This window comes from Fundulus heteroclitus, chromosome 17 (assembly GCF_011125445.2).
Source record: "Fundulus heteroclitus isolate FHET01 chromosome 17, MU-UCD_Fhet_4.1, whole genome shotgun sequence".
NCBI lineage: Eukaryota > Metazoa > Chordata > Actinopteri > Cyprinodontiformes > Fundulidae > Fundulus > Fundulus heteroclitus.
In genome coordinates, this window is record NC_046377.1 from 23,920,536 (window position 1) to 23,934,717 (window position 14,182).

General features: G+C 43.0%; 1 protein-coding gene across 3 annotated transcripts; it reads left to right on the plus strand.

The window, feature by feature from the left end:
* Positions 1-100: 100 nt before the first annotated feature.
* On the plus strand, positions 101-6,551 carry atp5f1c (ATP synthase F1 subunit gamma). Of its 3 annotated transcripts, XM_036149075.1 has the most exons (10): positions 101-222; positions 566-600; positions 2,342-2,473; positions 2,550-2,757; positions 3,950-4,093; positions 4,178-4,242; positions 4,320-4,475; positions 6,054-6,150; positions 6,292-6,316; positions 6,425-6,551. In XM_036149075.1, the coding sequence occupies exons 1-9, from the start codon at positions 182-184 to the stop codon at positions 6,296-6,298; spliced, it is 885 nt and encodes a 294-aa protein (XP_036004968.1). In that variant the 5' UTR covers positions 101-181; the 3' UTR covers positions 6,299-6,316; positions 6,425-6,551. The 3 variants fall into 3 exon arrangements, with proteins under 3 accessions (XP_036004968.1, XP_012733141.3, XP_036004969.1); XM_012877687.3 differs by lacking the exon at positions 6,292-6,316; XM_036149076.1 differs by lacking the exons at positions 6,292-6,316; positions 6,425-6,551 and having other exon boundaries at positions 6,054-6,154.
* The last annotated feature ends 7,631 nt before the right edge of the window (positions 6,552-14,182 follow it).

Genomic DNA, 14,182 nt, shown 5'->3' on the forward strand with positions numbered 1-14,182 from the left:
TCATGAATATAACACATCTCAGGATATTGTTGGAAATACTAAGTTTTATTAAAAAGGGTTATTTCCGCCCAAACCCCAATTTTCCCAACGTTTCTGTCCGTCCCTGAAGGCAGCGTCAATCCATTTTGACTTTAATTTGCGCCTGCGCAGTCGTGCGGGTCTGACCTTCATAGCGGTAAGGATGTTCGCCAGGACCAGCGCGTTGGTGTTCTCGCCACAATGGTAAGGCTCTTTAAACTCCACCATCGCGGCCGTTAATGGCGGCTTGATGTGCCGAGTTAACGCGGCCATGAGGCTGGAGCCGGTGAGGGTTGTCTGGACGGCGGAACCCGGAGTTATTGAGCGGAAGGACGCGCTAACGTGTAGGCCGCAGCGGATGAATGACAGCGCTGCGACTCCAGCAGCCTGGCTACATGCTAATGCTAATGCTAGCAGAGCTAACAGGGTCGTTCTGGGCTTTAATGCATAAACAGCGACTTAAATCTGCTTTTAACATGGTAATGTGCTCATTACGGTGTTTTTATGTGCTAATGGTGCTAAATGCTCCCTCCGTTTGTCTCCCCAGTGGCCAGGTCAGGAACATGGCTACCCTGAAGGACAGTAAGTATTTTCCCCAGCACCCGAACCTTGGTTCTGTGTGAATATTATCCGGTTAAACTGGGTTCTCCAGTGGTTAACACCTCAGCGTGGGGACACGCTTCCACCAGTCGGAGAGTTAAATCTGGGATTTTAGCTGAGCTCTAAGGGTCATGCATATGTCGCCTGTTTTGGTGCAATTTATGTTTTATTACATATTTGATAAAAGCAGATGATTCCATACACTTTTGTGTGAATAATAATTTGCATGCTTTTCCACTAAAGCTACTTTGCAATAACATCCCAGGCTTTAAGATGCTATTTTTTTTAGTATTTTTGGTTTTTAATGACTAACATTTTGTTTCCATTTTGACAGTTGACTAAATAGCAAAACTTTTTACATTATTGCATTAAAGCAAATCTTAAAAGTGCTTTAATAAGGCTTCAAACATAAAGACATAAAGATTAAATGGTCAGCTATTCTTTATTTATTTAAAATTATTCTTAATTGTGAGTTTCAGGTACATTAAGCCTTATTGCCTGTAGTTGTGAATGAGTGAAAGTTCCTATACTGTCTTGTAGAAAGTGCAATACTGCAGGCATACTTTCTGTTAATAGAAATGGATTTTATTTCCCTTTTTATATAGGACATTTTTCGACCAATCTGTATAATCTGACCCAATCTGATTGAATTTGACTTTGGTAAATGCCTTGAGATGACATGTTTCATGAATTGGCGCTATATAAATAAAATTGAATTGAATTTCCTTAGGGGCTGAATTAGGGCTGGGCGATAAATTGATTTAATCGATTAATTCGAATTTACAGTTCTTTAAGATTTCATTTTTGGAAAATCTGGATTTTATTTTGCCAATACACTCATTGGGTTTCCATGAAGAGAACAGCATGTAATGCTGAATATATGTTTAGGCAAAATTATTGTCAAAATGTTAAGTGGAAACGGTTTTTTTACCATAATAGGAGGTACTTCATTTACTTATTTACTTTTTTTTTTTAACTTAGTTTGAAGTTCACAAGTGCAGTGAAGCCTGATCTTAGCTCGATGTGTAATACCACTAGCAGCAAATGTTTTGTTATATTTTCATTGTTTATAATGGCACGGCTGCCATCTTGTTTTACAAGCATGTTTCACAGCTTGTTTTTAGTTGCACTTTGAATTCAGGTCAACTCCCTGATGAAATGCTTGACATAAAAGCAAGGTTTTAAAATAATTTCTTTCATTTCTTTTTATGAAACAAAAAGGAGGAAAAAATCGATTAATCGGATTTGGTATGATAAAATCGAAGATTTATTTTTTAATCCATATCGCCCAGCCCTAGGCTGAATTATTTTTTCTTTATATTTTGAAAAGCAGAAATCTCAGAGCTAATTTCATTTATTTGACTTGGCACTTTGTCCAAAGTCTTATGGTTTTGGAATATAATAAATAAATGTATAAACATGGGTTTAAATTTTTGGGGAATAATTGTTTAATATTAATAAAAAAAAATAGGCAATGTAATGATTTAAAACTGATTTGTTAGACAGAAACGTTTCGTTGTGAAGTTTCTTTTGTAAATTGACTAAAAGATGAAGTTTCTCTGTGGATTTAGTGGAAATCTTTGAGCTTTTCCTCCGTAAACCTTGTATTAGCGTCTTCATGGTCGAGGTTTACGGTTTTTATTCTACGTTCTCCTGCTGTGACCGTGAAGCTTCATGGTCAGCAGCAGCGTGTGGTGCTGAACGCTCTCCCGCCTCTTCTCAGTCACCCTTCGCCTGAAGTCCATCAAGAACATCCAGAAAATCACAAAGTCCATGAAGATGGTGGCCGCCGCCAAGTACGCTCGCGCTGAGAGGCAGCTGAAGCCGGCCCGCGTCTACGGCGGCGGAGCTCTGGGTACGCCGTCTTCTTAACCCGCCGTAAAAACGCAAAGCTCCTGACGCCGCACTCAGAACCCGTCTCTTCCCCGCAGCTCTGTACGAGAAGGCCGACATCAAGGCCCCCGAGGAGAAGGCCACCAAACATTTGATCGTCGGCGTCACCTCCGACCGTGGACTCTGTGGCGGCATCCACTCCGGCGTGGCCAAGACCATCAAGAGCGAGATCGCCAGCCTGACGGACAGCGGCAAGGAGGTGATGGTGATCAACGTGGGAGACAAGCTGAGGGGCCTGCTGTACAGGTACGCCCCCCCCCCCCAAAAAAAAAAAAAGACACAAACCTACCGCACACAGGTCCCTGCAGCAAATGCATCTTTCTTTTGTGTTCCTGGAATCCTGTGTTTCACAAACATCTGATAACCCAATAGATGTTTTTTTTTATTGTATTTATTTTAACAAAGTACATCCATAAATAAAGGCCTATTCATAAAATATCCATCCATCCAAATATTTCCATTTTACATGCTACTTTTACATCACGGACAGAGGGCCTATTTTTAAAGTTGAACTTTCATTAGAGCAAATTTATAAACTGACAAACTGAACTAAACAGACGCCAATGTCAAGCTGAACTCACGTCAACTGAAATAATAATAAAAAACAAAACCTGAATTTAACAGACGTCAACACATCCATATTCCGATTTACTTTTTAGGCTAATTGTACACAATTTAAACCTATTGCTATTTTAACAACCAAGCATTTGATTCTTATCTGATGTATTTCTAATGTTTGGCACTTTTTGTTTTACCTCGTGTTAAAGTACTCTTTAAATAATGATAACAATGATTATGATTATGATCAGAATAACAGGGTGCTTGCACAAGTCTTGAAAGTCTTAATAAGTATGGAATTTTGAAACACTGTTTTCCAGACCTTGAAAAGTCTTGAATTTTGTGTGAAAGTCTTAATAAAGTATGGGGAAAAAAATGTATGGTAGAATTTTACAGTATGCTCAAAGGCATTGTGAAATGAGAAATAGGAAGGTAGGCTATAAAACTATAATTTTACTAACTGGTCACGTACTGTATTAGCCTAATGGAATCAAACACTTGTTTGATGTGAAATTCATGTACTTGTGATTTTCATGTTTTGAAACGTTTTCATCAGTAAAGCATAATTTACTGTGAATAATGCATTTGTTCATTGAATACTAGCCTATAAAAATTAACATTTCTAATAAACAGTTTGTACAATCTCAACCAATGAAGTAGGCACACAAGTATACAAGTACATAAAGTTAAGGTATTGGGGAAAAAAATATCAGTTTTAAAAAAGTCTGGAATTTTAATTTGGAAAAAGAGCAAGCACCCTGAATAAACTTGTGCTTCACCTCCCAGAAGCTGGAAAGAAAAGAGACACAAATATTTTTCACACCTCACTTAGTAACTCGCCTATTGAAAATTAGAGAACGCCTTCCTTCTGCTTCTGCAGGACTCACGGAAAGCACATCCTGCTGAACTGCAAGGAGATGGGCCGCAAGCCGCCCACCTTCGGCGACGCCTCCATCATCGCCGGCGAGCTGCTGAGCTCCGGCTACGAGTTCGACCAGGGCTCCGTCATCTTCAACAGATTCAGGTACGGGGCCGCGTTAGCGCTCAGAGCGGCGCAGACTAGCCACGCTTCAGGGTTCTAACGCAGCGCTGCTTCGCCTCCCTGCAGGTCTGTGATCTCCTACAAGGTGGAGAAGAAGCCGGTGTTCTCCAACGACGCCGTCGCTTCCTCAGGTACGGCTAACGGCGTCACGGCTAACGGCGGCCGCAGAGAGCCGGCGGCGCTGACTGCGTCTGGTTTCCCCCCACAGAGAACATGGGGATGTACGACGACATCGACGCCGACGTTCTGAGGAACTACCAGGAGTTCGCCCTGGTCAACATCATCTACCTGGCCCTGAAGGAGTCCTCCACCAGCGAGCAGAGCGCCAGGATGACCGCCATGGACAACGCCAGCAAGAACGCCTGTAAGAGCCTCACCAAGCGTTCAGATGGTCGCCGTATCTCTGCTGTCCATAGAAATGATTCAACTAGGCTGCCGGGTGGGACGGTACCGCCTCGGTGGGACGGTACCGCCTCGGTGGGGCTGCAGGTGGTTCTCACCTGGATCTCTAGTGAACGGCGCCGACCAGCCGCTACAGCTCCACATCTTTTCTAAATCAACTCTGGCAGCATCTTGGAAATCACTAACGGGCCAAAACCAGCAGACAAGCACAGTTTATCAATACCCTACAAAATAAAAGCATGGGTTAGATTCTGGGTCTGTTGCTGGAGGAATGGACCGCCTAATGGGGGGGGGGGGGCGGGGGGCTTTAGCTGGTTAAATAAACAGGCAGTTATTAAAGGTAAGGTGAGCAGGTCCACATCTCAACCTATTTTCCTTTTTGGTTGAGACCAGACTGAGGTAGTGATGGTCAGATCGTGCTTCCTGCCCGTCAGATCGTGTCTCCCAGGTTTTTGGTGGCGCTGACGGATGAATTGACGCTAAAAAGCCAAAGTTTGAAAACCAAACCTATACCCAACTTAAATATATATACAACTAAGATGTCTTCATGCTGCCATCCAGCATCCATGGCAAGAATTTACACTTCAATTTTGTATTAGTTCAAAGTTTACTTGACCTAATACTGTAGTTTTCGGACTTAAAATCTTCTCAAAAATTGATGGTGCGCCTTATCTATGATTACGTTGTGCTTACTGACTGATTTTATCTGGTACAATGGCTATTAGGAGCATTACAGTACACTGTGTCACAACCTGAGGACCCCTGAGCTGTCTACCAGACTGCCTGACTGTAATGTCTGAACTAGAAGTGCATTCATGTAAAGGCAGCCTGGAGTACGCGCTAGCAACAATAAACCTAGTAAGTTAATTCACTATAAGTTAATATAATTATCATAAGTTACGTTTATCTTGGCCTTATGATAGAAACAGGGCAGTGTAGTCCAGCTACTCTGTCCTCCCCACAGAGACGGATAGACAGCTGTGGAGGTGAAGTGATATTACACACTTGGAGGAATATTTAGTGTGCCTTTTAGTCCAAAAAATACGGTAAACCCCTTTGTGCACAAATGTGAGTCCAGTTAACTGATCATGGCTGACAGATGACCAGAACACGTAAAACAGCAGAACTTTTAGCCTTTAATAGCCGACAGGAAATGATTGTCCTCCTGAACGCGTCGCATCTCCTGGGCTCCATGCTCCTCTCCTATTGGACCATTTCTAGTTCAAAATCTAAACGGTGGAAACGGTTCAAAGCTGAACAGAACCAGGAAGTTTAAAAAAGCCGTTTCTTACATTGGTGACCCTACATTTGGTCTGCAGTGACGTTAAATGCTTTTATTGTGAAGGTTTGAGCCCTGGCTGCAGTCAGTCAGGCGGGTCACCTGTAGCCATCCTCTCTGCGCCTGGTTTAGAGTCGGCTCTGTTCTCTGGGCTCTGATGCAGTCTGGAGATGTTCTGGAGATGTTCTGATGACCAATCCACAATCTGCTCCCAAGTTCTCACAGTTTTCGCTGAGCTCTGGTTTCTCTTTGCCTCTCCAGCCGAGATCATCGACAAGCTGACTCTGACCTTCAACCGTACCAGACAGGCTGTCATCACCAAGGAGCTCATTGAGATCATCTCTGGAGCTGCTGCCCTGTAAGTTTCCCTCCTGCGTCGCTTCTCCACCTCCTCCACCCACGTTTCCTCTCCTCCTGTTGTCCCTGAGCACATTTCTGCGTTAAACGTTAAACCGTCGCGTTCTTTCACCCTCTGCTCCTCCTCGTCCGCTGAACTCAGGAACTGAGCTGGTCCTCCAGAGGAGGTAACCTGATGGACTAGTCTGGAGTTAGGAGCTGTAGGACCGAGGAGGATAGATGCTCCTCAGCTTCAGCCCCGTTCTCATCGCCTCCTCTCTCTTCTCTCTCTGCAGATAAAACGCCATCGGAGTTTCTGTGTCGCTCGCTCTTCAACGTCCTGCAGGCGTGCAGTTTGAGTCCGAAGACGATTTGTGCTTCTGTTTGTAAAATATATGGAGAAAATAAAGCTCTTACACAGAACCCTGCTGCTCAGTCCCTCTTTAATGTGACGTTTATCCCGTAAGTTCTGGAGACGCGGCTCAGAACCAAACTGCTGCAGCAGGACAGCTGAAATGTTGGGGGAAGTTCTGCTGAGACCCGGTGTCAGGTGTTGTGCACAATTCTGTTCCCCCATGGAAATCTGTTTCCCCTGTGTCGGGAGCGCGCATTGCAGCGAGGGAGGCTGGGCTGAACACTGTCACGTGACGTCCGATAGATTTCTCAGTTAAAACCAAAAATTAAAATCAAGTCAAGGTTTTAAAATTTACTTTAATCGGTAGCTGTTTCCAAAATTATAAAATACACACCACAAATTAATAAAACAGGGTCTTCTTATGCTATTTTTAACTCTTTCACTTCACTTCTGATAGATTTCTCGGTTAAAAAAAAACAAAAAAAAAAACTCAAGTCAAGGTTGTAAAATTTACTTTAATCGGTAGCTGTTTCCAAATTTATAAAATACACACCACAAAGTAATAAAGCAGGCTCTTCCTACGCTGATTTTTAGAAGAAGTGGCGATTTAACCCAGCGGACTTGCTAGTCCTTCAATCAATAATGCAAACGTGCATCACGTGATTTTTTTACTGTTTAGAAAACGTTTAAAGACCTTGTTTTATTAATTTGTGGTGTGTATTTTATAATTTTGGAAACAGCTACCGATTAAAGTAAATTTTAAAACCTTGAGTTTTTTTGTTTTTGTTCTTTTTTTAACCAAGAAATCTATCAGAAGTGAAGTGAAAGAGTTAAAAATAGCATAAGAAGACCCTGTTTTATTAATTTGTGGTGTGTATTTTACCGGTTCTGCCGCTTGGAAGCTAGTTTTCATGTCTTTAGATTAAACACATGGAGCTAAAATGGGTTTGTAACAAAGCCTGTCTCCATTTAGAACAGGGGTTAAAATTCTCTATCGCAAATTGTTCCGTCTACACTTTTTATTCAAGGTTGTAAACTGAAGCTGCTCTCAACCAATGAAATCTGGCAGAACCAGGACATTAGCCAATCAGAAGGAGAGTAGGGCGGGTCTTTGCAAAGTGGAAGAAGAACATCTCAAACTGGCTACAGATGCATGAATGACAGTAGCGGTGGTCAAAGGTTTTCTTTGGGTTTATGCGAACCAGCAGGTCAGGAAGTGGAGCAGAATGAACATCTGACAACTTCCACAGGTAAGCAGTCTGTCGCTGCTCCTGCGGTTAATTAATTAATTATTTCCACCTGTGGCCATGTCACCTGTCAGCGTTTATTCACTGGCTTCCAGCAACTTACCTGATAAACGCTGCGACCGACCAGTTACGTTTTATTTAAAACTCGAAGAGTAAAGCGCTAGCTAATTAAGCATGATGTGCTTTTTTATTATTTTATTTTATTTTTTAGAAGAAGGGTCGGAATTGTGAAACAATGTCCCGCATTTGACTGGGTCTGATTTGGAAGAAGTAAAACAATTTTAATAAATAATTTCACCTGCGCTTTTCTGAACCAAAGAAGGCAGGTCTGCATCTGCTATCAGTCAATATGCTTCAGCTTCACCTGATGAGCCTCTGCGCACCAGGACACTTAATAAAATTACTTTTTGTACACATTATTATGGAAACTAAATCAAAAAAATAAACTGCAGCTACAACATGGATTGTAGAGCGGGTTCTAACTGCATGAGGCCAGAGGTGATTCTCAGATTCTAAGAGAGCTTTTGTGAAGTTATTTGTTATTTTTACACAGAGTGGGGTCTCCAGTCGCTGGGCTAAGATTTAATAGTTTTATTAAACTTCAGAAAAGATAAATAATGCCTTTTTATAAACTCATGAGTTGTGATAATTAATTGTTGATCAATAACGGGCAAAGCAGAGACTGATTATTGTAATGTGCGATCTGTGTTAAACTAAAATGTATGACATCATAGTGTCCTGCTTTATCCAGGTTGTGTTTGGTCTTGTATGTTCATAAGATTGGTTTATACTGAATGTGACAGGGAGGCAGTGGAGTTAATGTTCAGGTGTGAAGAAGATGATGTAATGATGAAGCTGCTGTCTTTGTACTCGTTGTAGTTTATGGAGGTTTATGAAGGGAAGGGAGCTAAAATTGTAAAGTGGACTGTGGACCAGTTTGACAAAAGTGTGAAGGAAGAACTTGATGCTGCAGATATGAAAGTTAACCAGGTGATGTTCTGGATGTGGAAAGTGATGGAGATGATGGAGAGGCTGTCCAGGATGATACCAAGGCTCTGAAGCTGAAAGTTGGGACAGAGACAGGAATGGTCACTGCATATTGTAAATCTACCAGATTTGTTTAAAGTTGACTTTGCACAATAAGCAAGTGAGAAATCTAATGTGGCATTATTTCACGGTCCTGGGAATATATGGGCTGACTCAAAATTTTTTTCAGTCAAACTGATTATTTTTGCTTTAACCCATGATTTAGAATGACCTAAAATACTAGAAGCCGGTTCTGGTTCTGGTTCTGGTTGGTTTCAGGGCTAAAGGAGCAACTTTTAAATTAGAAGAATGTTTATTTGTCCACCAAACTGAGCAGTTCTCTTTATTTCTCTCTGGCCCATTCTGGGCCGGTTCTGATACAGAAACAGATATTTTGACCCAATAGGATCAGTGGATGGATAAACGGGCTGATTCCAGAGCTTTCCTCATGGTTCTGGAGAACCTTCCATTCCTGCAAAGCCCAGGTTCCCCCGGTGGTTTGGACCCAATATTTACAGCTGGCCTTCGACACGAAGGATGGTTCTGGTCCAATAGGGGCTGCCTGTTTTTGTCCAAAAAGACAAAGTTTAAATCTTTCTGCTGGTCTAACCAGGTCCGTTCAGTACCGGTGAAAGGTTCTACGGTCATGTGAGGTTCCCCGGGCGTTTTACCGTGATCCGGCACCGGCTTATCTGGCCGACGGTACCAGGTCCAGGAGGGAAACCCAGACCTTCTCCTCCACAGCACCATCCAGCTCGACCTGAGCTATCAGAGAACAGAATGTTCCTCCTGTGAGTTCTGGGAGAACCGAACACCTTCACAGGAAAAGTTCTGATTAGACTCCAGAACCGACTCCGTTCAGCAGAGAGCAGCAGCTCCAGAGACGTTTGGGTTTGGAGCGGCTGGTAGCTGCAGCTCTGCTCGTTAAGGTCGGACCTGGTGATGCTCAGCCGGTCGGCGCCTCCTGGACCGGACTGGGTTGGACTGGTTCCTCTCAAATAAACACTTCTACAAACTGAATTATCTGAAATCAGGGGAAATGTTCTGGTCAGAAAAGTTTTACCCCTGAAGTCAAAATGCAAACTATGATTCACATCTCATCACCTTTAAAACGTCTTTTCTTTCTTTAAAAGGTTGATAAAGTTATTTTGGTTAAACTGAAAAAGAAACTGCAAATATCTTAACAGAAGAATAAACCAATGTTTCTGTTTTTGATTTGACATTAGGTGAAAGGGGGCGGCTTGCTGTTTTTAAATCCTCCACCAGGGGGCAGTCTCCGACAACAAACACCAGGCCTTCTGTCGCCAATGAAACACCTTGAAGTGAAACTTGGAGCTAAATCCAGAAATAAAGCTTAAAATCGAGGTAAACTGTATCTAATGTGACGAACGCTGACCTCTGACCCTTTCTGCTCTGTACTCACATTCAGTCCGGCCGTTTAGCTCGGATCATCTGCAGACAGGTATGAAATGTAAGGGCACACCCGCCAGCAGCCGGTGTATGTGTGTGCGTGTCCTGCTGCAGACCTTGTTTGCCTTTTGTGTTTGAGCTTGTTATTGTTTACTCCTGAGGGGCGTCGGCAGCGATTGCATCTGAACACTGAAATTACTGCGATGCCAGACGGTGATAAACGCAGTCAGAGAGCAGCAGCCGCCCCCCCACCACCACCACCACCGCTGGCGTGGGCCCAGCAGCCCTGCAGGAGAAGGGTGTGGGGGGTGAGAACACGTCGGTGTGGAAACGTGACCTGCTGTTCCGTGTCACTGCATATTCACATTCAGAATTCATTTTCATTTGTTCAATCAAATATTCTGCAGCTAATTGTAAACGAGCTCCATCGTCTTTTTCCTTCAACAGTGGAGTCTTGTGCAGCGACTGGCCAGTAAAGGTCATGGTGTCTTCCTGCTTTTCCCAGCTCTTCCCGAAGCTCTCTGAGAACGCACTTTGGCTCATCGGCAGCTCTGCTGATTACTATTTTCACTCGTCTGTCAAAAATCTTCTGAAGAGAACCGGATGGAAGCTGCTTTATGGTGAAACAATGTTCTTTCCAGTTCTGGATTATGGCTCCACTGGAACATTCAGTAGTTGAGACACATCGGCATGTAACCAGTGCCATCACCATGCTCTGTAACAACAGGGTTGGGTTTTAATTTCTGGTGTTAAGGAGTTTTCCTCTCCACTGTCGCTTCATGCATGCTCAGTATGAGGGATTGCTGCAAAGTCAACCACTCAATGCCGGCAACTGTCCCTGTGGGGAGTAAAGCTGCAGGTCAACGACTGGATGCAACCTGCTGTGTTTGATTGAACTGACGTTAGAAAGAGATGCTATAGAAATAAAATAGAACTGAGTTGAACTAAGACACTTTTTTATAGGCCAACAGTTTGGACTAAATCAGCCAATCAGAGCTCACAGTGGCAGGTAGAGAAGTTACTTTCTAAATTCTGAAGGATTTCTGCTTTTTTTTGTCATCTGTGGCTTTTCCCCTGTTATGAATGTCTCATCAAAAGTCAGTTAAAATGTGTTCACTGCTGAAAACTTTGACACGTTTAGTATTTTCCGCCCTTATTGTTGCAACAGGAGGAAAAATCTGCTCATTTAAAGTCAAGCTGTTCTTTGTTGCAACTTCCTTGGGAAAATAAGAACCTTCTTCAACCTTTTCAATCTGAATAAGAATTAAAATGTACATTTTTTTATTTTATCTTGAATTCCTACAATTTGAACGTGCTTTGGTACAGTTAAAACAGTTTTATCTACACTTCTTCAGCTTTTCTTTGGACGTTGCTGCTTGGTTAGTGGTGCAGCACATCAGGCAGAGGTTACCTACGTGTAAATCCACTGGTTGGAGCTAAAATGATGTCTCTCAACTACGATATTGTTGGTATTTTCATGTATTCGGGCTAAGAGTCCATTAACAGAACCGAGGCTGGTTAAAGCTGATGAACATGTAAGCAAAGCAGCTCTCATGGTGTCAAAGTCTGACATCCAAGATGGTGTTTAGTACTTCAGACTGAGAACATCTGGTCTAATTCAGGCAGGGTTGGTGTCACTAAGTGGTCTCTGTTGGCTTTTATCTCTTCATTATGATGCAGTCAGAGTAACACGGGGTCATATTTATGCATACACCCGCTCTGATCTTTGGTTAATTAGTCTTTAATGCTGTCTGTGACCAACAACGAGCTGGTCAGGAATGTGAAGGTCAGGGTAGACGTAGAAGCTTCAGGGAGTCCTTTAGAGAAGATTAAGGTACGCCTGTTGGCCGTTCCAACTGGACCAGAACATCTTCCAGACGGGTTTATGAGCGAATAAAGCTTCCTGGACCGGTTTGGATGTGTCTTGGTCCGTTTGGAGCGTCCAGCTGTGTACCAGCTTTAACCATCTAGCTGTTGGTGGGAAGTGAAGTCCTCATCGTTCCATCCTTTTCCTGCAAGGCCCAGGAACCGCCGGCAGCTATAAAGCCCCACAGCATGATGCTAACCCCGCCGTGCAGTAACCTAACCGAACCCTTTCCATCTGAGAGGACACTTTGGGTGGTGATGCTCCAGAACTACTGGAATCTGCATTGGTTTAGAGAAGACTTCAGGAGACGTTCCCCTCCCTCCACAGACCTTCACTGCCTTCTTTGGACTTTGAGCGTTGGTGAGTCCAGAGATCTCCCAGCGAATCCTGTTCTGTGACAAAGAGAAACTACAATCAAAGGTCCAATTAATGACTAACGATCCGGGCCCAGATGAGCGGATGTCAACATCTGGAGCTTTCTTTCAGCTGAAGGCCTCTTCTGAGCGGGATCTCTCAGCAAAGCGGAGCAATGACGTCGTATCTGAAGCCGTCGCTCCTGTTTTATGAAGGAACTGGCGACTGCATTGAATGGCGGCGCTCTTATTAAAGGAGAGAAGAAAGTGTCCGGTCCCTGTGTCAGCACGGTTTCTGCATTAACGGCGTTCAGATGGTTCAGGGCGTGCAGGAATGCATGAAGACGTGTGCAGGTGGCGCTCAGCTCTGTATTAGCTCCACCTCGTTATCGTTATCGGCCCCCTTCATTGTGCGGCGTCGGGCGGAGAATGATTAGAGGGACGGGTGACAATGGAGGCAGAGCTTCCCGGCTTGGCACGCGCGGCGCCGCTGTCAGGTACAGCAGCATTACACTCAAAAAGAAAAGAGGCACAAAGGAGCTCCTTTTCTGGCTTTAAAACGTCTTCTTCAGGACGACAGAGCGGCCTTCTTCTCATCATCCGTTGAAAAAGGACAGACTTACTCTCCTCCTCGTCTCTCCATCTGGGTCACAGCATCAGCGTTTCCTTCAGGTCCACACAGAACTTTTTGCTTTTAATACGCCGGGGTCTGGAAAAGAATTGACCTCGTCTCAGATTCCTGCTGCAGCCGCTTTTGAAATCAACGTTTTAGATCCTGAACGATTCATATCAGAGACAGAAAACCTGAGCAAATAAAAAGCCAGTTTGCAGATGATGGTTTTATTTATTAAGGTTCTGAAATGACCAGAACCAACCCAGGAACTGGTCGCTCCTCCCTTCACAGCAGCAGCTGACATCTGGTGGTGAACATCTGACGTCACTGTGGAAGATTTTCTGCCTGGACTTTAACTAGGCCAGTCTAAAAACCTTAATTTAGACCAGGGGTGTCAAACTGATTTTGGTTGAGGGGCCACATTCAGCTTAATCTGATCTCCAGAGGGCCACACGAGTAAACTCATTGCAAGATTAAATAGAACTAATAAATGTGGACTTGTTGTTGATTTATATATTAAATTAATTTCAACTTTTACACCATATATTATGAATAACCTCAGCATTTTTAAGAAAAGTATGTCCAATTTCAACAATACTTTTACTCAGTTAAACATTTACTTGTGCATTATGCATAAGAACTGATCACAGTGATTGGACAATGTTGAAAAACATTTATTCACATTTTTGGAACTTAAAAACACTGTCCTACATGACAAAATACATCAAACAGATAAAAATTAAGAAATGATTTAAATTTTTCCACACCTGAAGCTTAATCTGCTAATTAAAACACAGCGCCCCTCGTGGATAATATAATATATCATTCTCTTCCTTTTATCTCCTCTTTCTTTCACCTTTTCTTTTTTCTTCTTGTTCTTCCTTTCCTCTCCTACTTTCCCATTGTAGTGTATATATCATTTGAGATATTCCCCGCATGAATCATAATAAAACTATTCACATTCATAAATCAAGCGGAGCACTATGGCAAAAGCAGTTCTGCTCCACTTGTGAAAGTCAAATCTGATGAGCTCTTTTTGGCATTAAGACAACAATCCCTATTGCCACATTGCCAGACAGGACACTGGAAAAAATAAAAATAAAAATAAAAAGAATTTTTTTTTTTTTTTAATAATGATAAAGCATTTAGCCACAGGGCCCGCGGGCCGTATGTTTGACACCCC